Raw genomic sequence first — 25,109 nt, 5'->3', positions numbered from 1 at the left:
AAATATAGCCGAACAGCCAACAAGGGTAACCTTGCCTACTAAGACGTTGAGTGGGTAATATTTCGTCGATTTTATTGCGCTAGCGTTTTTAGGATACTTCACAAACAAACCGAGGGCTATATATTTATTTATTTATCTAACCCTTTTTCCGCCTGCGTGGGTAACTGGACGGTCAGGGGTCGAATCAATAAGTCGTAAGCCTACTGTGCTGACATAACAGAGTTCGAAAATAACCATCGGACCTGCTCCGATCACTGAGAAGATGGTAATGTGTATATACATGCCCCTCTTCAACGAACATAAATCGCACCGGCGTAGGTCACTGCAGACGCGGGACTCAATAGGTAACGCTGTCCGAAGAAACTCTTTGACGCCGACTTTGAGTACTAGATATGTGTATGTGTGACTCGTTCTGCGCTGATCTCCAATGAAGCTTTTTGACTCCGACTTCGGTAACTAGGTATGCGCTACTGGGAATGTGCCGCTCTACAATGACGAGAAAGGTCCGTTGAATTGATCTGATGCTAAAATGCAATCGAACCCACGTCACAAGGGTTCCTCAAGGACAGCATCCCCACACATTAAGAGCCTGTGCCACACATGAGTTGGGTATTTGGTGAGCTATTGAATGACGATCACGGGTTGTTCCCTTTAAGTGCACCATTTGTGTTTGGCTACGTACTACACAGAACACGCAGCGACACGTGTTTGCTCGAGGTATTGTTTTAGGGCATTTTTTGCAGCCTGCGAGAAAGTTAGTGCTGTCATTGGCTCGTATGGTGCTTACGTGCCATAATCACAATTATGGCCGTAAGCACGCCCTAGTGGAGCACTTCAGATTAGTTTTGACCACCCAGCGTTCCTTAAAGGGCAACTGCGGTGATTTTTCGATGTCCACTGATCTTAATAAAATTTTGGATATATGTTATTTTTGTACTCGGATTATCTGTTCTAAACTATATAGCTGCAAGTCATTTCGTTTCCGTGAAAATGAATTTTAAAGATTGGTTGCGTTCCCAACTCATTACTTTTTACTTGCCACCCCGTGTTTGTGACATCAGAAACTACACCACCACTGTCGGTGAAATCCTCACTTAAATCGCCACTGTCTAGTTCGGGAACTCTAAAAGCTTCCTGTGTCGTTCGGAGACATCATCAGCTTCACTTCTTTGGCGTTAGCACCAAATGTATTGTGTGTTTAGCACACGTTCTGCGTGTTTTCATTGCGGTAATGTAGGATCTAACATCATCGATTCATCACGCCGTCACACGAATCAGCTACCCATTTCGATATCTCATTTATTGGTTGTGTAAAATTATTGAGGAATTTCTAAGCAAACTGAATCACCCTAGCGGTAACAGGACTGTCAATGCCATTTGAAAATGACAATATCCTAATATGGTAAAAAAAAACGCCGGAGTTGCCCTTTAACATGCACCTAAATGTAAGCACACGAACGCTTTTGCATCTCGCCCCGTCGAAATGAGGCCGCCGTGGTCGGAATCCAACCAGCAACCTCAAGCAATGCTATAGCCTCAAGGATCAGCGCTATAGCCACCAAGTGTCGTCTTGACGCTGCGGTGCATTAACACGAGTTTGCGTCTGCACGGCCAGCGTCAGTTCTCCGCAGGACACGTTTGCGCGATGTATAATTTTCAGAATTTGCAGAAACGTACACTACCATATCTACAATTTACATTTATCCACTGACTCCTCAACTAGTCCCACGTGCAGTAGTAGCCTTCCTTCGGTACGCATAGTTTCTGATATCGTGTAGACGAGCTGCCACGAGTGAAGAGTGGCAAAGTTGTTCTGCTAAGCACGAGGTCGCGGGGTCGAATTCCCGCCTCGGCGGACGCATTTAGATGAGGGTGAAATGCAAAAACGGCCATATACCGTGCATTGGGTGTCCGTTCAAGAACCGCAGGTGGTCGAAATCGATGCGTAGTCCGTCACTCTCGCGTGCCTTTTAATCAGAGCATGGTTCTGGCGCGTAAAACCACAGAATTTAATTTCTTGGTGAAATTGATGCTCACTAGCCTCGTGACTTCGTCGGAGGGCATGCGGTTTCACCCATTTTCTGCCCCTTCTCTCTACCACTTTTCTGAGCTATTGCGCATCAGCACATAGTAAAGTGCTGCAGCTGTTGCAATAATTTTAGGGAAGAGGCCGTTGTGCAGACTCCCAAGACGCTTCAAAGTACACTGTTGTGATGCTTCGCTTATTTAGGTTCGTCCAGGCGTAATAGCACGTCCCCTGGTGTCCGCGGTGAAATAAATGACGAAGGTAACTTCTTTGTTTACAGACAGAACGAGCCAGATAACTGATAATGTTTACGCAAAAAGTGAGTTGTTCACCTTGTTCATTGTCAATAAATTACGCATGTAAATGCTCTCGAGTGTTATGAAGGGGTATAATCTATTGCGCAGAATTTAGGATGCTGTTCCTGCAGAATTCCAAACGTGGGAAAGGTTCAATCCAGTGAAATTGGTGGAAGGCTATCACACATATCTGTCCTAAGTTACGTATTTCAGGAATAAATCCAGCTATTTTACAAGCAATTCTTACGCAGGTGTTAAAAATTGTCGTAGGCACGCTATCACCTGCGCTTCCTAATGTACTGACGCAACTTTATGTTACACAGTATTCTTATTTCGCAGAAAGCGGGCCGTGCGAAGGGGAATTTGAGATAAAGTTTTCATGTTCATGGGAGAATTCGAAACGTCGCAAGTAATTATTGAACTCTGATTTTTTGCTCTATTCATGTGGTCATACCATATTCATAGTTGATTTTACGGTATCCTCCGTGGAGTAAACAAGGCATACTTCATTTATTTTTACCACAAATAAGAATCATAGGTAATGTGTACGAAAAGTTCCAAATTTGTGGTCTAGTTATAACCTTTGCCGTAAATTCTGTGCGAAAACGATAAGGCACTCCGTAAGCGTAATCTTTTATGACACAACGCCGAGTTTATGCCGCTACCATGGGACAATTGTAAACGCAACCGAGGTCAAATTTAGCAAATATCGGAGTGCGGAAGAGGAAGGGGTAGAGAAGGGGAACCATGGCAAATATACAGGTAATGTTTTCAATTGTGTGATTTAATTAAAGGCGACTGGAACTTTTTTAGAAACTGTTCGAAATAAACAGCTTCAGTGGAAATTTGACTGTGATTATGCAATTCTGCATAGTCGCACAAGTGTGCTTCCTTTTTCATCATGTTCAACCAGTAATTCCTTGCAATGCTTAGCAGGTCGGATGCTCCATTTTCCAGCTGAGCTCTCTACATTTTCCAATCATTAAACTACTTCTTCTTCCACTTATATGCACTTCACAAAGTCACCAGCTATGTAGTAATAAACTGTTGAATGTTATAGAACAAAGACGTGTTCAACGCTGTTGCTTTGTGGTATTGGATCTTGTCGTTGCGTGTGGTAGTTGGCCGACATTGAGGGGGACTGAGAGAAATGAAGGTTTATTTACATTAATTACAGGAATAGAAAAGCAAATAACAGTAAAAAGCCATCGTTACAGCCGGCAGCAAATCGGATGCTGCGGCCCATGGCAATGAAGACTCTCCCTTCTCCGTGTTTCTCTGGTTTATAACCCCTTCAGTCTGTCGGAGTCACGTCTTTTTCTTCCAGTCGTCGGGTCCGTGCAAGTAGCGTCATGTTCGGCCAATGCGGATACTCCCAGGGCTGCCTCCATCCGGCGTTGCCTCCTCGCTTGGAAGGAGCGCAGCTGGAGGGGGACAGGTCGTTTTAAACGACATTCCACTGCTGGAAGCAGCTTTACCCGGGACAATGGCCAACAACCTCGAACCGTTCCGGCGTTTTCGAAAAGCGTCATGCACGGGGGGGGGGGGGGGGGGGGGGGCAAAAGCTCCACGCACGGCACACAAAGGTGGGACAGTCAACCTGTTTGATGGGTTCGATAGCAGGGTCGATGCGCACCTGTGCACCATAATCGCCGTGCGATGGCGAGTGGTTGTGTTCGAAGAACTTGAACGATGCCAGTTAAAGGTCCGTATCTAACAGTGGGACCAAATAAAATGCTGAATTAGTATACGGGGGCTCGATTGTATTCAGTGCGAAAAAATGATATTACGATAACTTACAACGGCACGCGCTGTCGTCATCGGCGTAACAGAAACGATTGGCATGCGGACAGACGGATGTGCGACACAAAAGAAAAATTTAGCCTTTAGCTGTTACGTCGCACTAAACAACTGGCTGCTGCTTATTCTGCTTGATGCTAGGAACATAACGATTCAGTCACACAAGTTTGGTTTTTGTAAAATATGCTGCGTATTATTTTAGGTACCCTGTGAGCTTGTGCTTCAATGAACGATATTGTATTGTCGGAAACTAAATTTGAGGCTCTTGAGAGGGAGCAAGACAACGTTTATATCACTTTCACAGAACTATAGCTAAGGTGTCCTGGAATTTAGAATTAGAAAACTGCCACTCACTGGTAAGTTGGCTTTGTTGTCAGTTATGCCTCCGTACTGTTGTTTGAAGCAGTCAGCTTTAGTTTTGTAGGCATCGCCATCAGGATTAATCCACTGAAAACTGAGGCGGCCATTTGCATCGTAATTTCCTCCTGCAGAAAAACAACAGAAATGACTTAATACTATAATAGCGATTTCAAACAACCAGGTGAACAACTCATTTTGCAACATCATATAACTTTAGTCGAACAGACAGTTCTATATTCTGAAACTAATCTGATATTGTGCAGAATACGGAACGACTACATTGAAAATTAGTTCTTGTAAGCGATGCAGCGCAGACATTAAAATTCAAAGTTACGTCGAATGGCGCTTAGAAAGAGTGTGTCACACTACATGTTGAAGGTCTTGCAAAATGTGTCAGGTGTATTACTGCTCGCACTCGGGCGAATAGCCTCAGGAAGCCGCTGCTCGGGGACTCCGCTGCCGTGACGCACGTGGTCACTGTGCGAAGCCTCGTAGACGTGGTTGGTCTACCTGCCTTCCTCGAGTGTTTAAAAACTCGTCAGCCTGCAATCATGCACTAACGTGTGCGGAATATTTCAGAACACTATTGAGAGCAGTATCGAGTGAAGTTGCCGCTCCGAAGAGTAGAAATTATGCTTACCGGAGTTCGCCCTTCGAGTCGCGGGCTTGCCACCACTGCGACATGTGCCTTTATGGCGTAAATATCTTGTGAACATATTTTGCTCCATTATAGGCTCATTATAGCTCTCTCTCTCTCTCTCCCTATATATATATATATATATATAATGCATATTAGTGCATTAGAGCCGTTGATTAGAATGCTTGTGACCGAATTTTTACATCGAAATCGGCACATTAAAACCAGTAACACGACACCTTCGCAGTGAAATTGGGCTACCGAACCTTTACGGCTATGATTCTGGAATCAATTAAACTATCTTATTACTTGCGGTGTAAGTCCACACCCTACCGGTTACATTAAAAGAAATTTTCCTGAAAGTTTACATATCGCGCCCACTAGCGAATATGAAATGATGAGTATCTAACCCTTTGTAGGGAAATGGGACATACCCGTATAACTTTCTGATGCGCGCGAAAATGCTTCTGAGTAGCAAAGAGACGCATTTGGTCTTCTATCTAATGGTTTAAACACTTCGTTGGAGAATAGTTCTGGGAATGGGTACTGAGTGGCTAAAATCGTGCAAAAGCTAGTTCCCCCCAGGACACGATCCTGGGTAGCTTTCTACAGCTTCTCCGTAAAGAGCGCCAGGAATGCACTAGGAGCGCCGTCACCCATAGACGCCTACACGTCCCATTCCCGCCTGGTAGCGAGCGGTCACGATTTAGCTAGAGGCGCTCACACTCGCTCCAATTGCAGCCTGACTTAGGCAGAAGGGCGTGCCTCTTTTTTTTTCTTCAAATATATGGATACCCCAGTTGAAGTTTCGCCGTCAGCGGCGCCGTGAGGTTCCGTATTTAGTCCAAGAGCCATCAGGTCGCGGCAGCGCCCCGCATGTGGTGCGAGAGAAAGCGTACGAAGGTGAATCGACAAGAATGACGGCTTGGTGTGGTGGCGTTTACTGGTGCACGCGAGGGAGGAAAGCGTGTAGGGTGTGCGCCCTAGGAGGAGGGGAGAGGGAGGAAGGAGGCTAGTTAGCGCGCATATGGTCTCTACTACAGCTGCGGCTGCGCATTACACAGCTAAGTGAGCCGTATACATAATCTATGCTGGCTTCGAAAGCCTGACGGCTAAACAACCATGAGACCCGAAGTAATTAATGCCTTCGTGTGTGTTGTGTTCTTGCGTTCCAAGTTCGTCACTGAAGCGAGAACCAGAACGAAGAGGAATTTGCTTGCGTCTGTTTCATCACGCCAGCGTTCTGACAGATTGTGTCCGTGGTCATCGCGTGAGATGTGTTCATGCTTGCCTGTGTACGTGTGACATCAAGCTTGTTAAATTAGTCAGCAAGCGAATGTTTACAGTGGTGTACACAGCTTCTAAAACCAATAACATTATTTGCATAATTGTCCGATAATTTGCATTGCAATCAATGCTTCATCTTCTTGGGGAAACTGCCAGTTCCTTTTTTGTTTTTTCCAGTAGCCTTGAATAGGCTGACATCAAACTTCCCCTTTTTCCTCACAAAACGATGGCGTCGAGTGAATGCCTCATTGTCAGTTTGCATGAACTGCTCTTTGCATTTTGGCACAGCTTGTAAATGAGATAGTGCATATGCAAAAACATTACATGCCATTAAGTTTTACCTGTGCAGTGCATAAACAATACGTGTGAACCAGTTAGATATGTAAAAAGCACAAATAATCTGATGCACCGCAGTAGGTTTACGGAGCGATCATTTTTAAGTTCTACGAAATTTTAAAAAATCGCATGTGCCAGATAGTATAATTCGTGTCGGTCAGCTCGGTTATTCGAAGAGGCGGACGTTGCTAGCACAATAAATCGAAACAAATATGCTACTGTCTAACAAAAATTGACTAATTAACGTCTCAATGAATTACTTTATGGCAGATACTACAATTTACGAATTGTATGCGCTGAGCTTGCGAACGCTACCCACTTGAAATTCGTTTCCGGGTTGACACCATGCATGCAGTTCCGTGATTTTCCCCAAAGTGTTGAATGAAATGTATGAGGGTTCCATTTAATTTTGTGCTTCAGTTCATAAAAGAGCGCTTTGTTGAAAACGTAAATGGAGCTTCTTTACGACGAGTTTGATGACGCATAACTACAAGCTGGTGTCAACCTGGAGTTTCATTCCAAGTGTATGCTCCTTGCAAACTCGCCGGCTATGATTTGTAGCTTGCAATATGTGCCGTAAAGTACCTCATTAGGAAGTTATCTGGGATTTTTTGTTGATTAGTTGAATAATCCAGTTTAAGTACTAAAATTGTATTACCTGCATCAGGCAATCTTTAAAACATTCCTTAAAACTTAGAAAGGTTAGTCCCGTACCCAGTATAATTAAAGAGGTGATAAAACCGTGGTTTCACATACTAAAAATCTGTAATGAATCTGCAGAATTCATATTCTATATATAGACCTATATATCTCACCTCTCCCAGTGAAACTGTGAGTTATTTCATGTGCTATCACTGTTCCAATCGCTCCAAAGTTCAATGACCTAGTGGGTAAAGATAGAACATGAGGATGAGTATTTGCTGCGGATCAAGTGAAGAATTTATTAAGTGTTTACTGTGAACGCCCAAGCGCCTACCTTTTTTCTTCGTTTTATTGCGTCTCTACCGCAGTAACACCTGTATATAAAGTCGTCAAGCGCCTCACAATGCGCCTGTTCCTTTGCGCGACGTAATCAAAAAGCGCACTGTAGTGCACTAAAGAGAAAATGTTGCTTCCACTATAGAATTCCTGCTAAGAATTGCTTTCCTACTCAGTCGTTGTGCCGCTGCAGTTTGATAGGACGGGAGACAATGCTTAAGCCGATCATTTGATAGGATCTTGAAGATTGAATCATTGCTAAGAGCAGAAAGATCCAAGATGGCGTTGCGTTAAGCGAATGTGTCGTGAATTTTGGTATAAGATGCAGTGCACTAAAATTATATTTCAATTTCACTGCCATTTAAATCTATCCAAAGCGTCAAGAGAAGCAACGTTGATTGCAGGCACATGGTACTAACAAACCGTACGAAATATGTGTATGGTTCTAAAACAAATATTTCACGTGAGAAATAGTGTTCAAAAATCACTAAAGCTTTTTGTCTTATTTTAATACACGATGATATGCTAAATTTATTTGATATGAGATATGAATGGATCAACAAAAATGGTTGTCAAGTTCACAATTAGAATTTCCGCGTAAGCCAAGGCTTGCAGATTGCGTAAGCACTTTATTGATTGAACAATTTTTTGTTTGATTCCTCAATATTTTCGCCTAGTGTTATGTTTCTCGTGTTGCAGCCAACCATATCGCTCAGAAAGGCAATTAATTAGTATTTTTCCGCACATGCCACGGGCGCAACCAAGCATGTCAACTGAAGGGGCCAGCAGGTGGTACTACATCGGCTGATTTTCGTCTTCAGCCGGTGGTAGTATCAATCTATATTCAACTCTTTTCTTTAGCTGCGCCCGTCTTGTCCTAAATGCTTTTAGTCACAGTTTGTGCTCTTTACAACGTCTCTTATGAGTATTAGTTTAACCGGAAGTCAGTATCGAAACCAGCGGCTTTTGCAGCTACAATGAGAAAACCATGACAGCGACTCGTCTTCAAGCAGCCGCAAGGCAACGAAGAAGCGTTTCGTTGACTGGGACCAATTAGGCGGGGATAGTTTTTTTGCGTTTAAAAATATTTGAGATCGTGCCATTTCTTTTATAGGGTAAGAGCCTCTACAATACGAGGCCGGTTTGCAGCGATTATACCTGAAGTATAATCAATCCTGAACGTCAAATTTATGTTTACGCAAGCACTTGAACAAATGTGAGCACGCGATAGTCTCTTCTTCAGTGCGGGGTCTAAGCTATTTCACACGGACTTACTTGGGGAGACCATATTCGTAGAATGGGAAAAGAAGACCACCTATAGGATACACTGTAAATGGAAATATTCATAATTAGCCACACGTACCGAAACATTGCACTTCCAGAGGGCAATAATACGAACAAATGAAGTGCACCATATATCTTTTTCTAGCACGTTTCCCTGAACCATAGCGTTTATTTAAATAAAACCACTGAGGTCTTCCTCACGTCGAAGCTGTTGTAGTTGTTTAGCGAAATTGTTGCCCATGAGTCAACGTGTATAACTGTCTCTCTGACCCGTTCGCATCCCCTCGCCCTTCCTTTAATTTTTTTACCCGTTTCTGTCCTGCCCGCCCCTCCTTCACCCTCACAGCTCTTTGAATACTCTCTGGAGTAGTTTTCCTTTCTGGGCAGAGCTTAAAAGCTGCAGCTCGAGGCCAACTCTGATGCTACCTTTTTAAATGCATGTAAAAGAGAGAAACGCTTTTATGTGACAACCCCTGGCTCAACTTCAATAAAACACCAGAAATAAAGTTAAATTCAAGTAACTGTACAGACCAAAATGTTCATTCAAGTCCTTAATCCCCCTCCCGAACCCCATACTAAAAAAAAAAGAAATGTAAGTTTAAAAAAGAAGACAAGCACGAAATTTACAAATGGGTACCTCTGAATCAAAAATATATATCGATGTTTTGTAAATTGAATCTTTCAGAGTATCTAAAACGGACAAACTTGGTATGTCATTTTGATCATACGTTAATGTGTTGCGGTGTTTACAAAGGTTTTGCAAAGGTCCTACTCACATATATAAAAAAAATATAGGGTTGTATGTGCCAAAACCACTTTCTGATTATGAGGCACGCCGTAGTGGAGGATTAAAGAAATTTCAACCACCTGGGGTTCTTTAACCTGCACCTAAATATAAGCACACGGGTGTTTTAGCATTTCGCCCCCATCGAAATGCAGCCGCCGTGGCCAGGATTCAGTACCGCAACCTCGTGCTCAGCAGCCCGACACCATAGCCACTGAGCAACCACGGCGGGTTACGCACATATTTGTAATGTATTTGAGAGCCATCTATAACTTATCAATTTTGTTCGTTTAAAGAGGTATCTTATATGTAGTGTAGAGAATGTGTACCGTTTTTCATTGCTGAGTTACAAATTTGTAAACTTCATTGTGTTGGTCTCTTGAAATTTGCATTTTCGAACCCTTTTCATCAACAAGTTGCCCACCTAAACAAAAAAAATTGCTTCACATATTCACTAGATTTGTGCTGTTTCTTTTGTGCTCAACAAAACGAATCAAATATCATGGAGTGGTTGCCGAAAAAAACACTTTCCCCCTTCGGACCTCTTGTATTTGGACAGGCGCCCTCTATATGCAGCCCACTTTGGACAGTGCATCGCGTTTCGGGTGCATTACTTGCACAAGGCGAAATGTGACCTATATGTACATAAAAAGCACCGTTTCCTTACTGCTTGTTACTGGTAATGCTAGGTGCGCATAGGGAATTGATTTTTCAGTTAGATTAGGGCTTATAGCAGACTTTTCAGATTTGTAAACCCTAAGGCTATCTCAATGTTTCGCAGCTCATCACATGGACAGGATGATAGACGCTCAGATGAACCAACAAAAATTTCTCTTAATGACAGTGGGTGAGAATCAAATTCACGCTAGAAATGAAAAGACATGACAGCAGAACAGAATCACAAAAATGCGGTCTACATAAGCAGTCCACCATGCATAACACTTATTCCGCGACGAGCGATAAGCATAAAGAGAAGCGAGAGGCACAGGTTCGGTAAGTTGCTCGCACATAAAGCTCACAGACGAAGAAGCCCGCAGAAAAAAATAGGAATTATTTTCGGGGTTTTATAAATTAAATTGTTGAAAAAAAAATAAGAAGAGGGCAAAAAAAAGACCATTAAAATGCGATTTGCAGCCCATGGAAGCTGACCCGATGCTTCCGCGTTAAGCATGCAGTGCCTTACGAATTCAGTACAGAGGCGGCCGTCTCCTGCCATCTTTTTTCTGTATTTGTGTTATTTGTATATGCATTATATAATTAGCTCAGGGACTGTTTGTCAGAGCTGCTCAAGGTCATTTCAGCGGATATGAAACGTCCTTATAATGCGAACACCTGTAGTTTCAATATTGCTACTCGAGTTCCATGCAAAATTATAATGAGCCTTAATAAAGATTTTCTTAAGCCTCCACACGTATAAATTTCATTGTTTTTTTTTACAAGACTGCAATATCAATAAAAAGAACTCGTTAATTATACCAATAAGTAAATTTGTGTTGGCAAACAGGCCCTAGCTGCGCAACTACTGGACAGTACAAGCCAGTTATGAATGAAACAGGAGATCGAAAAAATAAAGCTGCTGCGCTTGTTATACCGTTATATATAACTAAACGATAGAAATTGTCTTAGTTCTATAGGACGAAAACGCGAGCAAAGCGATTTCCATTAGTCAATGTTCAACTGGTCCCGAACTGTGCTCGAACCTGCTAAATACCTGTAAGCAATAGCGTGTACAAATATATTTGATAAAATACCAAATTAACTTTCTGCATACATTGTTCATGTTGGCTGGCTCAGTCGACGCATAGTGCGTAACTTTATTATGCAAATTCTGCACACTGTAAATAAACTCATTCGAGTTGCTTGAAATTCACTTGAATCTGCAGTGCCAAAAAGCAATGACTGAACAGTAAACATCTTTGAATACGTTAAAACGACTACATTGTAAGTTGTGGGGAACGGCACCTTCTTACGCACGTTTTTACAGACAAACTTCAAAATATGTGTTCAAAAGATATTTATTCATAAGTGACTGAGTTTCCTTACCTTGTTACAGTTATGCGCCCGACGGCAAAGCGACCATTACATAGCTGTCCAATTATTGTTAATTTATCGTTATAGCTGAGAGTAGAGGCATCAATATGGCTATGCACGTAAAGCACAGTGGATCTCAACGATATTTTAATTGAGAATTTGTATTTTAGATCACTGCCTCCAATGGTTGCAGAAACCACCATTCTGCATGAATTTTTTTACGCACTCTTAAAAAAGTTTGCACCCTTTAGGGCATACCTTAATTTGTCCCACAAAAATAATCGTCCTCTGTATTACCCGCATATCCTTTTCTTTAACGCTGCGAGCCCGGTACTTCCAAGCCACCAACGGCATGCGCGTTATCAGCGCGACACAGTATTCTCGACAGAAAAGTAGCGAGTGCGGCGTTTTCAAGAAAGGGAACGCAAGCAAGGCAGATGACGATTGTTGTCGTGGGGCAAATATACACTCCAAAAGGTGCAACTGTTTTAAGAGTGCGTCAGGAAATGTGGGGTCCACTACCCGCCGTCGACTACGGAACTGTTGAAAACCACATGGAATTGCTGCCTCCGCACACTCTAGGAACGAATGGCGCAGAAAGCGCGTGGCGGGTTATTTACGCCCGCAATTATTTTACTCGCGCAATAAAAGCAGCACAATGCAGAGAAGCCCGTTGAAAATGCGACCGTGACGCATTTCTGGCTTGTGCAATCGCTTCTGGCGCTTTGTGCTTATAAAAGCGTAGCCTTTGAGATTCGCTTCTGTTGCTTTGAGGGAGCCGTTGCTCTCCTAACCAGTAAGTGTTGCCAAACTGCTGCACGGTTGAACTGCTGTAAAAAAATAATATACAATTTTTCTAGAGTACAGAACGCACTCATATATTCAGGCTTAAAAACTTGGTGTCATGACCCCTTTATCGAATTGATGCAAATGTTTAAGTGAAAAAATTCAAACATGCCTGCTGTGATTGTTCTGTGGAGCTGCTGTTTGGGTATATCTTTGAGGAATGTCCAGCAGCCACGTCGCAAATATTTTTGGAGGATTCATGCTTGGTAAGAATATTAAATGAGATACAGCGGTTCATGTCTTACCAAATTCGTTTCCACTTGGATTGTAAAATGCTGTTACCAGTGAGAGGCTGAAGAGCCAGCTGCGTAAGAAAAAAGGGTAACCATTTCAACAAGTTCCATGCAAATCAACACAACGATGGCAACCACTGATAATATGAAATAGTCACGCGTCCAAGATTAAAAAGTGGAGGTTTATATTGATGTCCTCTTGGCAGGAAGTTATACGTTTATAAAATTCGCCAGAAATTTGGCATATAATGGCGTTCCCAAGATGGCGTTTCCAAGGCTCCCCTTCACTTGTGTTCTAGCATTTCCTGTTCGTGCTTTACTTTTCCGCTTACGGCTTCATCTCAACCGGATAAATGTGCCCAATACTTCCACGCCTCCCAAAATAAACAAAAGTGTCACACAAAAAATATCTGCAGCCTACTTCGTAAAAGCAGTAAAATTTATTGGGGTTTATATTTACCGCTGTCGTTCTCTTGCCTATTCCATCCTATACCTTCACCAGGGGCCCTATAACGTAAAACTATTCCAATATGTTTCTATTCCAATTTCCTGACGTCAAATTTGCGTAACCACCGACGCAAGCACCGGGCGGTCACCCACAGGGTTGTCTGAACAGACCAATCAAACGCTCTCCTCGTTCATAGGAGGTCACTTTTGTTTGCTTGAAAAACGAATAATATTGCCTACACCGAGCGGCTTGTCGTATCTAATTGGCTGACAAGAGGCGAGGAGAACGCTCAAGTGGAGAGGGATTCGATGGGGCTGAGCCACTGCACTGAAAGCCGATAAGCGGATGAAGAGGGTGGTGCCGGCGGCTACGATTGGTCGGCTTTCCCTTACTTAGCTTGCGGTGGCTGGTTGAAAATCGCGGCGGCATGCAACGGAAGCTCAAGAATGGCGCTAAAACGGACCCTCAGCAAATAAGAGTTGGCAGAATGAGGGGGTAAACGTGCCGAAAATGCTCGAAAACGTTACACGGCCACGCAAGAAGTTTTATTATACGCAAATACACCCATGCTATCCGGCAGGTGCGAGTAGCCAGCGTCTGAGCGATCGGCGGCAGCCGTCTTCTATTCCTTTCGGAACGGGGCAGCCTGCGGCTATTCCGAAGAAAATTCAGTTTTGTTCGGCATATTAATACATCTTTATCGCATACACGTCACTTTGACGCGGTGAGTTCTTGCGGTTTTGTGACGTCGCGTGACAGGCAGGTGAAGTGGGTGGAGCCCAAACACGTTTTACCAATAGCTGAGGGCTAATGGCGAAAAGGGGTCGAATAAGAAATAACTGTTTTTCTTTCTTCTGTCAAATCATGCATAATCAGTGAGTACACATCATATCGGATGGGGAGGTATCGCGGTTTTCGTGACGTCGCGTGACAGACAGGTGAAGTGGGGGTGGTCGAAAAAAGTTTTTGACCAATCGTGGAGGGCTGATAGCAGAATTGGAATAGAAAAGTTTGGAATAGTTTTACGTTATAGCGCCCCAGTTCCGGGTTTCAAGAGTATCTAACCTGTCGCTCTCGAGATCATTTTTCTTGTTTTGGCAATCTCGCCTTTTGATAAGTCACCGTCCATCTCTTCATGAAACATATTATTTGCGCACCGCAACACTCATCATGAATGACAATCAACTGGCCCAGAACAGTACCCTACTGAGACCATTTTTTGCATACATTTCCACCACAACATCAACAATGCTTTGTGGCAGTGGAATATAATTGTGTCGTATTGCTATGTCTTATAGCTTTGCGTTGTGATCGTGTTTAGTTGACTCTGTGCTTGCGTGATCCTTATCATCCTCTGTATATCATTTGTTGTCTTCCACGTATGAGTCACATAGCCCAATATAGGCAGAATGCATTTATTACTTCGTTATGACTCAAGAATAACAGTAAACTAAGTTCATGACTTGGGACCCCCGACGACATGCACTCCGAAATTTCGGTACTACTGCTTAACCCAGAAGAAAATCCTTCTTTCCATTAAGTGGCTAATTACTAAATCTGAATTTCTGTTTTCTGGCAGGGTATTGAACATTTCTTTAGTTTCCTGCGTATTAAACTACAAACCTAACCGTAGATATGGCAGGTTGAGGTCCTCGGTAATCTGCTGTAGGTAATCCATAATGCTGCTGAACAGGTCAATAAAGTCTAGACATTCCAGCTAACTGAAAAAGGGACCTTTACACTTGAGACTAGTCACCCGAAATTTAGCGCCTTAAATACTTGTTGCATGAATTGAATAATGGTGAATAAATTATTTCTGCTTTATGGACTTATATACCAAGGCTAATTTAACATTTGCCACGTTAAGGTATCGTGTTACTTGCATGACGACGCTACACATCACCTATGTATGCTTTCTCGAGACGTTGACTGTGCATTATCTATGGCAGCTGATCCATCTTCTGAATCGATTCCTTTTTGATAAGAAATGTAAGCAACATAAGGTTGCTCGTTATCTTCTCCGAATATTTGAAATGCAAAAATATTGGCATAAAAGAGGAGCGGACATCGCTCTTCATGTTGCTGTTCTTGAATGTACTAGATAACGATTGATAGAAATTTTTCTTTTACAAGAGGTACTAAGACAGGTTGTAGCAAGGAAGGGATGGTCAAGCAGTTAAGCTTTGAAGCTCGATTTCTGAATAAAAACAATGTTTTCACTTCTATAAAGAACATTTTCTCTGTAACCAATAAATATTTTACTTCAGAACTTCAAATATTTACAAATGCCCAGTGCATTGATGGAAATAAAAAGATAACTTTAATGTTATGAATCCCTTTAAGTGAACTGTCAAATAATAAAACAGAATTGTATTTTAGGAATGAAATTATGAAATGAATTTGTCAAGAGTCAAGAGCCCATACTTCAAAGAAGACCTGAGAGAAGTTTCATAGCTATAGTGGCATTAGTTATGTTTCAAAGCTTCCTCAACCAAGGCCACCAAACAGTATCATTTGCTTTTTTTAAATTCCCCTTTCTAAAATTTTTTGCATGCCTTTCTATATGACAATAAGAAACAAGCTGTAATAGGTGGGCGAACTTTAAATAGTTCTTAACGAGTGAAGGTTCAAGTATTAGCCAAAAACCTTAACATAATATATCCGGTACCATCCCCTTTCAATAGAAGTCCAAAGACTAGCTCCAGTTTCGGAATTTCCGTTCCAAAATCTGCTAAATAATGCCTTGGCATTCAAGTTAAGTTATTTCCGAACCGAAAAAGGCACCCTGCAATACTTTCCCAACTAATCATAGAATGGATTCACTATTAAAGGACGTCATTTCAGGAATCTCATGCCGCAATTGCAACTTTAATCATAAATGGAAATTACCGCATTGACACGCGGCCTTCTTTCTATTTTCGTCTCCGCTAGTGTGTGGTAAGCTACAAAGGGGAGAGGTGAAGAAGGCAAATCCGCGCCAAAAGGTTTATTGTCTTGGTTCGTCACAGCACCCCGTAGCGGCCGCGGTAGTCTACGCATCGCAGCATGCCGTTGCTATTTCGGATACTACGTGCGGCTGCGCCTGCTACGTGCAACTGTCGTGCGTAGACTTGCAGTGCAAAGATGAAATGATTTTCGTACCTTTTGAGATTGCAGACGTATATGTGTTTCACGTATTTAACTCAAAATTAGCAATTATAGAATGTTCTCGCGTTGACTAGATCCGCGAACAGCCACATGTGAGTCCAGTTCCTACTGTTACGTTTCGCCTACGACGCGCGGTATAGCCGGCGCGGATGCAACGGACGCCGGGGCTTCGTTCAAAGCGGCGGACATTTTGGCCCGTTTGACGCCGCCGCAACGCCTCCCCGCCACGCGCGTCCAGGCATGTTTCAGTGCCACGTGTCTTCAAGTGTGCGTGTGTGTGTGTGTGCATGGTAGTGGCCACGCTTGTCAAAGCACGGCAGCCGGGGAGAGGAGCTCCCCAAGTGTGAAGCGAGGAGGTCTGACCGGCGCCTGCTCGGCGGATGAGTCACTACACTCGTCTCAACATGTCTCTCAGCGTGTCCGTGCCCCGCCGTCACGTGGCCTCGTCACGAGGCCTTCCTCTTGCCCTCGACTCCGAGAGTATAAGAGCAGCTGCCCCCGGACACCGAGGGAGAGGCTCCGATTTCTTCCGTTGAGTTACGTGCTCTCCCGTCTCTCCACTTCGGTCGACCTGACCGCCCGCTCTTTTGCGATGTTAGAATAAACAAGTTGTTCTGTTACCAGTCGACTCATGCTTTGCCGGGACCTTCGGATGCTTCCAGTTGTGCCCCAGGCCGCCAGGCCAACGCTACCCTTGGGGCTTGCGACCCATATGCAACAACGGGTGTCAGCGCTGAGATTACAACACTACCGATGTCACTGTGTGATGACATTGCGGAAGCAAGAGGAAGCGATTATTGGCTGTTTTCAACAAGAGATTGTAAATTCCCGGCTGCGTGGTGCGCAACAACATTTGTCACACATGTCCACAGGAGCCTCTTGTACAGATCGGTAATGATTTCTACTATGTTCAAAACGTGCTCCAGCACCCCTTTACAGACACGGCTTTGGAAAACTGTTAACTGTAATGCCAATATATATCATCGAAAATTTTGAGGCCGGATATCTGGACACAGATGCTAGTCCTATGATTTCTGCTGAGCTCACGTGATTTACCAACTTCTCGGGTTGAATTTTTCAATTAGCTGGTCACAGGAAAGGACTTAGCATAATTAGCATAATTTAGTTATTCAGTGAAGCTAGTGTTCACATCTTATTGCTCTTAATTTTCTCCTAAACGCGTAGCCCATAAAGAAAAACGGCAAGGGCCTACATAAGCCAGAAATCCTCATAGGAAGAAGCACCTGTTATATCAGTAATGTTCCCGCTGGTTGTCACAATGATGTTTGCTTCATTGTTGTTGTTCTTGCTGCCGCTACAGCGTTGAAAACTATTGTGCATTTCTAGGAGGAAAAGTCTTTTGATTAAACTTCTAACTAGGCGCTTTTAGGCATAACACTGGTCGTGGGGAACTCTTATTTCGGCATTCAGAAATATATAAATGCCTTTATATGGCGACCCCTGCTAAAATGTGCAGCATTTTAGATTAAAAGGTACCTTATAACGACTCTAGGAAGCAAAATTTTGATTTCGGGCCTTGAATGTGTCCGGAAACTCCCAAAACTTGGTAACCTTAAAGACTTGAAGCGCAGAGTTTACAATTTCGTAACTTTGCACTGAAAGCATATTACATTGCTGTAAACTGCATTAATTATTGCATGTAAATTGGACAAATTTGATACGTGGATTTGCGGCTTGCGCGTAACTGCTACAATGTTTAAAAGCCTTTTGCAAAAGTCTCACGGATAAGTTCGTAGCATGATTTAGAGTGTGATTTAAAGGAGTGGGTCTTTCGCCGGCGAGCACCCTTTCGTCTCATGAATTCCGCTCGGCGCGAGCGGTAGCGCCGACGTCGCGCAAATCCCGACCTTGGAGAGCGAGAAGCGCAAGCAAAGCTTCAGCGGAGGGAAGCCGCTACCGCCGAGGAACGAGAACGGGAAGCGCAAGCCAAGCGCCACCAGATGCGAGCTAACCCCCAAGTTAGACAGTAGAAGGCCGAGCACAGAGGTCGACGCAGAGAGATTCCTCTGACGGAGGCTGTGGAACGATGGACGGTTCAAGAGAGAATTCTTAGACCGCGAGTGCGGCCACACCTGCAAGACGTGTGATAGACTGTGATGGGGTCACAACCTCACGCAGCTGAAGAGTGTGCGCATTCGGAGCCGAAGCTCGAATCTAGCAAAACGACGACAACGAGACAAACGGCTATCATGAAAATCAAGCTAAACACGAGCTGAAACTTGAGGAAACAACGACTAGCTTCGCTGTTTTGACAGCTTTCACTGCGTGGAACTGGCTTTACCTTTTTTTAGGAAGCGCGAAAGTGGAGTCTGCTGTAGTACACGCCTCATACACAACTTGTTTCGATGGTGGCAATACGTTGTATCAATATATCGATTTATGCTAAATGCATTACCATCAACAGTCATTGTGAGCTGGGTTCTGCCGATTTTCTTTATATTATAACAATATGCAGTGAGATATCTGCAGAGAATCTTCTGCGCCGCCTCGATTAATCAATCTCTGGAAGTACTAATACGCTAACGGCCACAAACGATTTGTAAAATTTCTATATGTCTAAAGGACACACAACGTATACAGAAGAGCAAACAAAGTTCAGAAATAAATTTTCCGGCGTTTTATCGAAAGTGATAGTCCGCATCAGGGACTTATTATTGCAACCGTTATTCCACAGTTCAAGCTAATCTTTATAAACGTCGGTATCCTGTAATGTATGGCGGTAGTTGGACAGTGGAACTACAACACTGCAAACAGAGTAGAAGAGTCAGTTGTTAGCGCGTACTATTCTCTCTAGACTGTTTCGTTTATTTGGCATTCATCTAATACATTTTATTTATTTTACAAAGAACGTGTACGCCTCTATGATGGCATTATAATAACTTTCCTCAATTAATTCGCTCGAACATTTTGCGCAGGTCATTGTTATTTATTAGATTTATTGCATACTGCCAGCCTGGATGTCAGGCTTTAGGCAGGAGTGGGGGTACATAGCATCACAGTATATAAGAATACGATGTACATTTGGTCGAGCAAGTACGGCATTACAAGAACCTGCATAAGGCGTACAAAGCAAAGTACAAACACAATCCCTCGACAATGTGAAGCACCGTTAGCTATTGCGGAATGCACTCAAGAAAGAAGACACCGTCGAACACTCAACCACATTTGCAGGTAGGGTATTCCATGTGCGAATTGTGCTCGGAAAAAATGAGGCTTTGAACACATTTGTTCTGCACAAGAACCCGCTTACCTTCTTTGAATGGAAAGAACGGGTTTGTCGCTGGGTAATTGAATGGAAATATGCATTTTTGTTCATTCCAAATTGCTTATGGCAAATTAAGTGGAACAGTTTTACTCTTGCCTGGTGTCGTCTTATTTATAAGGGCTCTAAATTGGCTCTTAGCAAAAGGGCTGATGGGGATTTGTTCCAACTATGAAAATTATATATGAACCTGACACATTGGCGTTGCACATTCTCAAGTTTGGCAATATTGTTCTTTGTGTGTGGATCACAAACACCTGCTGCATATATGAGTAGAATAGTAGAAGTAGAATTATTGCCTCTCGTAGATGAGTAGAATTATTACACCTCGCCTCTCTTGGAAGATTACCGCGCTATCTGTACATACTTACTCTGAGTCCTTGTCATAGGCCTTGCCCAATTTCTTCATCATAACTTTGTCTTTTTTCATAGTAATAGCCTGCATCATTTTCGGAAATGTACTATCGGGCTTGAGGTCGGGTATCTGGAAGAAACGAAGACCACCGTTTTGCTGTGGATAACCAGTTGCCATCGAGACCCTGATTGCCTGAGTCATTGGCCGAGCAGTCGGTAGCAGTCTTACAACACATATCTGTGGGGTTTATAGAAGAGGGCGCTCAAGATAAAGAAAGCCAAGGTTTTAAACACATACCCGTGCACCATAGCATTAAATGTATACTGTTGGTAACTTTACACTATTTCTTTATGTTTTCTAGCCACTTATGTTTATCGCCTTTCTTGCAGCTGTTTACAGAAACGTTGTCTGCTCGTCTAGACTGTAAGTGTCACATAAATCACGGGAGTGGTACTCTGTGTCGTGCCTCCAGCAAAAACGTTATGGCCAATCTTTAATTTTTAATAAGAAGCATATTATCTATGCCAAAGGCTACAAATAATTGGTTGTATACCAAATTACACTAAACGTATTTTATTCATGGCAGCAACAATTGTCACTTCTTGAGGCCCACTAACAAATGGCTCGAGGATCCAACATTTTGGTAGAGAGACAACCCTTAGCCTAAGCATGGCAACAATTAACTACTTTTTTCTCAGGTCTAAATATAAGGCAATTACCATCTTTTCTTAGCCAGTCTTCAAATTTATGCATTTTAGTCACGTCAAGTCATACAAGCTTTTCAGGGTGAGCTTTAGTGTCGCGTATACTCGGCTGACCTAACTTCGCCGACCGAAGCTAGCTGCGTCACGTCGGCGGCACCAAGCTTGAAGTAAATTCAATATTTCGCACTACTGGAACAGTTGCGACTGCACTGGCGGTGCGCATTGTCCCAGCAACTGTCGCGCATGCGAAAAGGCATCTCCGCGAACGCACCCTCCAGGGCTGGCCGGGTAGCGCCAAGGTGGTTTAATGAAAATTTTTGAAAATATTTTTTGAACCTCCTCGAGCTGTAAAGATGCTTAACAAATATTTGCTGGAGTGGAAATGATGTCCCGATAGGAAAGCCGGACCACCACCTTCTTAAGAGGGACGCAATAAAAGGCTTAGCTTATAGCAGGGGGAAAGGAAAAACTAAGAGGCCTTACCCAGCCCGCACTAGGAAAAAAGTGTGGAGGAAGTCGCGTGCTATTTTTCGCTATAGCGGCCATGTTGCAGTGGCACCATGGTGGTGTGTGCTTATGTGTAAGCTGATACGTAGATCCTGTACCATAGTAAAGGTACCGTGTGTGCAGGTTTGTATTAGTCTCCATGTTTTGTGCTCCTGTGTTAGTTATACTGGGCTTTCCCAGATGTTGTGGCCTCGTGGGACTGGACGAAGTGAAAACTTTGAAACCTAGCGCGCATGCAACGCTGTACTTTGCGTACCATGACACGGATTAATGCCCCAACCACTGGCACGCGCTGGAAAGCTTCGGCGCGCGCCGAAGGGTCAAATGCGTCAAAGCGTCGGTCGGGAACTCGCTGAAGCGGAACGTCGCGCAGCGATTACGTCTACTGCCGATGCTAGAAGTTTGCCGGCGCGCGGCGAAGCTGCGCCGGCGTGCACCAATGGGAGGCTGCGACGCCTCGCAGGCGTCAACCAATCGGAGGCTGCGGAGCCTCTGGCTGCTAGGACTGTAATGGCCGACCGTGCGGAGACGCCGGCACCAACGATCGTCCGAGTGTTTTGGACGCACGACGCGCGCGACAGTGTTCCTGAAAGACAGTGTTGTAAAAGTAGGCCGACAACGACACGATCAACCGACCGACGACCGTAGGTTGTGGCAGTGCGACGTGGATCCGAAGCGACTTCGAACGACGCCGACTAATCCAACCTGCCCACTGGGTTCCGCCGGGCTCGGTACGATCGTCTGCTAAAACAGCCAACCGAATCACGATTGCCGCAACGTCTGTGCTTGTTGTATGTGCATTTTGTTGTGCTCAAAACGAATGGAAACACGTTTACGAGCTCCGAAGTCTGGATAATCAACACTCGCCTATCGCCGATGTTGTTTACGTTACGCGTAGGCCTAGCGCGTCCATCGAGTTCGTAACTGGCGAGTGAACGAGAAATCTGTCGAAGGAAATGAATTTTCAGGTCCGTTTGGTGCTGCAGTGATTTAAAATATGGCACTCTTGACTTCGTGTGACCTGTGATGTGGTGAATGAACCGTGTGGAAGTTGGGTTGGTCAACCGCGGCGTGTTTCGTGTGGTGTCGGTTGACTCAAGTTTAACGAGGCAAGCTCTGCGCTGTTTCCAGTGGTAAAGATAACTCCCGAAAGCGAACTACACTAGTAGCCGAACTATTGGAAGTACTTACATAATCAGCCGTGCCGCCTGTTTCAGATGACATTGCGCTCTTTTATTCGGCATGTGAATCCAGTTCAGTACAAGTTCACTGTACTCATTCACTCACTTCTTTCAAGTGCGACCGTCTTTTGGGCTAGTTGGGGATAAATCGCTCGTGTAGCAATCAAGAACACTGACGCACTGAAGCATACGTGGCAACGCAGTCATATTTGAGTCAGTGTGTCGTTATAGTTGAGCACTGCAAAAAGAAATTATCTGTTTGCAACGTGTGCCCTGTGTGCAGTGCATAGCAGGACCTGCATCATGCAAGACCTATGCATGTAGCAGCGTATACCATGATTGCTTCGATGCCCGCTTCAGAAACAGCAAGTACTGAGTCAATGAAACTGTAATTGAATTTTTATCTCACTTTTTGCTTATGGAAAGTGTAGATGGTGTGAGTGCATTGTGGGGAAGGTGAAAAGGTGTCATCAGTGTTTTGTGCAGTCAGTATGCTTAAACTGCTGGAATCCCTTCAGCCTCTACTAAAATGTTTCTTGCTGCGATACTATAAATTGTAGTCAGGACAAAGATGTACTCAAAACCAAGTTACTAATGCATCTGCCCAGAATGTGTTTGATTAACAAGTTAACGCTTCCACAACAACAATATGCCGATGAACAGCATATGTGCTTACAATAAATACATTCCGTAAAGGTGAACGACTGGGCCTACAATATCAAACTTTGTAGTAGCACCGTAAAAAGTGCTGCCATGCGTATCAGCCACAACGAAACTGCTGCACGTCCAACCTTCTTCCTTGGAGGCACTTCTATAAAGTCTGTTCGGGCCCTTCTCATTCTGGGTGTAGCATTTAGCTGTTCTCTCAAATTTTCCACATATGTCACCAGCACTGTATGTAAGCACCGGCCCTTTCTTGGGTTTGTGTCCCGTGTGTCCCTTCCCTGATGACCTAAGGTTTTCCGAGCACTCTACACTTCTATCATTCTGTCACGACTTGAGTACTGCTCATCAGTATAGTTCCCGTACCAAACTCGCGAGGCTACAAAACTTCAGCTTGTTTTGTGCCGGACAATACGCACCCTTTACTCCCGTCTTTTCGGTTGTCACAAGCTCATGCCAGCCTTCGAGGATTGCCTCAAACCCCTCAAGTAGCACACCCTGCAATACCAACGCAACATTGCACTAGTCTATACTGCAGGGTGTTTGACGTCTCTCTAAACAGCACTAATCTTTTTTCACTTCGTCTGAACAAGTGGTCAGCACAGCCTGAGCCCTCATCACGCCTGTATGGCCCAACACCACAACTCATGATTATATCTGGCATGCAGAGCTTTCTCTCCACCCCCCTGGCGATTTGGATTCTCCTTCCTTGGAACCAGACTTCATTGGCACTCCTGTGTGTTGTGCACCCGTCGAGTGTGTGCGTGTGTGCTGTGCTGTGTTATTGAGCAAGTGTGTGTGCACGTGGAGGGGAAGGAAGTGTCTTCTGCATCCTGCAAATTCCTGCTTTAGATGGCTGGTTATCAGATTCTCTAACATTGTAGTCTAGTGTGCCAAGTTACCACTAAGATTATTATTATTATTATTATTATTATTATTATTATTATTATTATTATTATTATTAGAATCATTACTTTGACCAAATTGATTGTGTTGAAGCCAGCGTGACACATAATTCAAAATATTTCTGGAGCTTTGTGGGCTCTCTCTTCTAAAAGGAGTGCCAAAGATGTAAGTCTGCTGCATGAAAATAGTGGTGTTGTCTCGAACACTGCTGATGCCTTTGCAGAACATTTCTGTTTGCTATATGGCGTGAAATATGCTTCAAGTAACCTTCCTTCTCAGTCTGGCGCAGTGTATGCTAACAGTCAATGAAAACCTCGTTTCCAAGTATATGAAGTGCCTTAAACTTTGCCTTAAACTTTCCCTTTCTTGTGCTGTTGATGGTATTTCCTCCACAGAGCTTAACCCTTTGAGACGCTGTCTACACAATTGGGCACAGCAGGAGCGTGCATCAATAGCAAAAGCACTGATGAAAGTAATGGTATTTAAAATGTGTTTCATACATCTTGAAACACTTATTATTGGAACTGTGCTGCAATTTTGAATAATGTGCAGAATGTTTTAACAAAATGAGTGAGAAGGTGGACGGCTGGGTGTTGTTACTCTGTGTCAGTATGTTGTATGTAGCGGGTTCACTTCTTTCATTGTTTTTTACAATGTTGTGCACCAGGCATAATTGTCAAGTGGCTGGATAAGTGCTTTTCAAGCTTTTCAAAACACGAAATAGTACATGTTTTCATATTTTGTGCTCCTGTAGTGAGTTTTCGCATGGAGTCGAAATTTTGTAAACTTGACAAAACTCGCTAAACTATTGAAAATTCTTAATATTTGCTGCGGCTGTACACTTTCTACGATTCTGAGGATGCAAGAGATGTGGTGAAAGCAACTTTTCAATCAACGGGATAAAGTGGTGTCTGAAAGGGTTAAGATGTATGGAAGCATTCTTGTTCCTCGTTCTCACAAGCATCTTCAATAGTTCCCTAAAGTCTAGTACCTTTTCTAGCACTCGGAAGGTAGCAT

General features: G+C 43.6%; 1 protein-coding gene across 1 annotated transcript in view; it reads right to left on the bottom strand.

Annotated features, from left to right (window-relative positions):
- LOC129384597 (neprilysin-1-like) overlaps positions 1–25,109 on the bottom strand; it is a 53,590-nt gene that overhangs the window by 14,982 nt on the left and 13,499 nt on the right. Inside the window, exons 4-8 of the mRNA XM_072285758.1 lie at positions 20,148–20,260; positions 12,911–12,969; positions 9,349–9,430; positions 7,558–7,625; positions 4,477–4,607 (exon numbers count right to left, since the gene is read on the bottom strand). Of these exons, the coding sequence (XP_072141859.1) occupies positions 4,477–4,607; positions 7,558–7,625; positions 9,349–9,430; positions 12,911–12,969; positions 20,148–20,260 (453 nt within the window). The remainder of the gene's footprint in view (positions 1–4,476; positions 4,608–7,557; positions 7,626–9,348; positions 9,431–12,910; positions 12,970–20,147; positions 20,261–25,109) is intronic.

The sequence above is a fragment of the Dermacentor andersoni genome, unplaced genomic scaffold (genome assembly GCF_023375885.2).
Source record: "Dermacentor andersoni unplaced genomic scaffold, qqDerAnde1_hic_scaffold ctg00000041.1, whole genome shotgun sequence".
Taxonomy (NCBI): domain Eukaryota; kingdom Metazoa; phylum Arthropoda; class Arachnida; order Ixodida; family Ixodidae; genus Dermacentor; species Dermacentor andersoni.
Note: the sequence above shows the minus strand (reverse complement) of the source record. Positions and strands in the feature narration are given on the sequence as shown.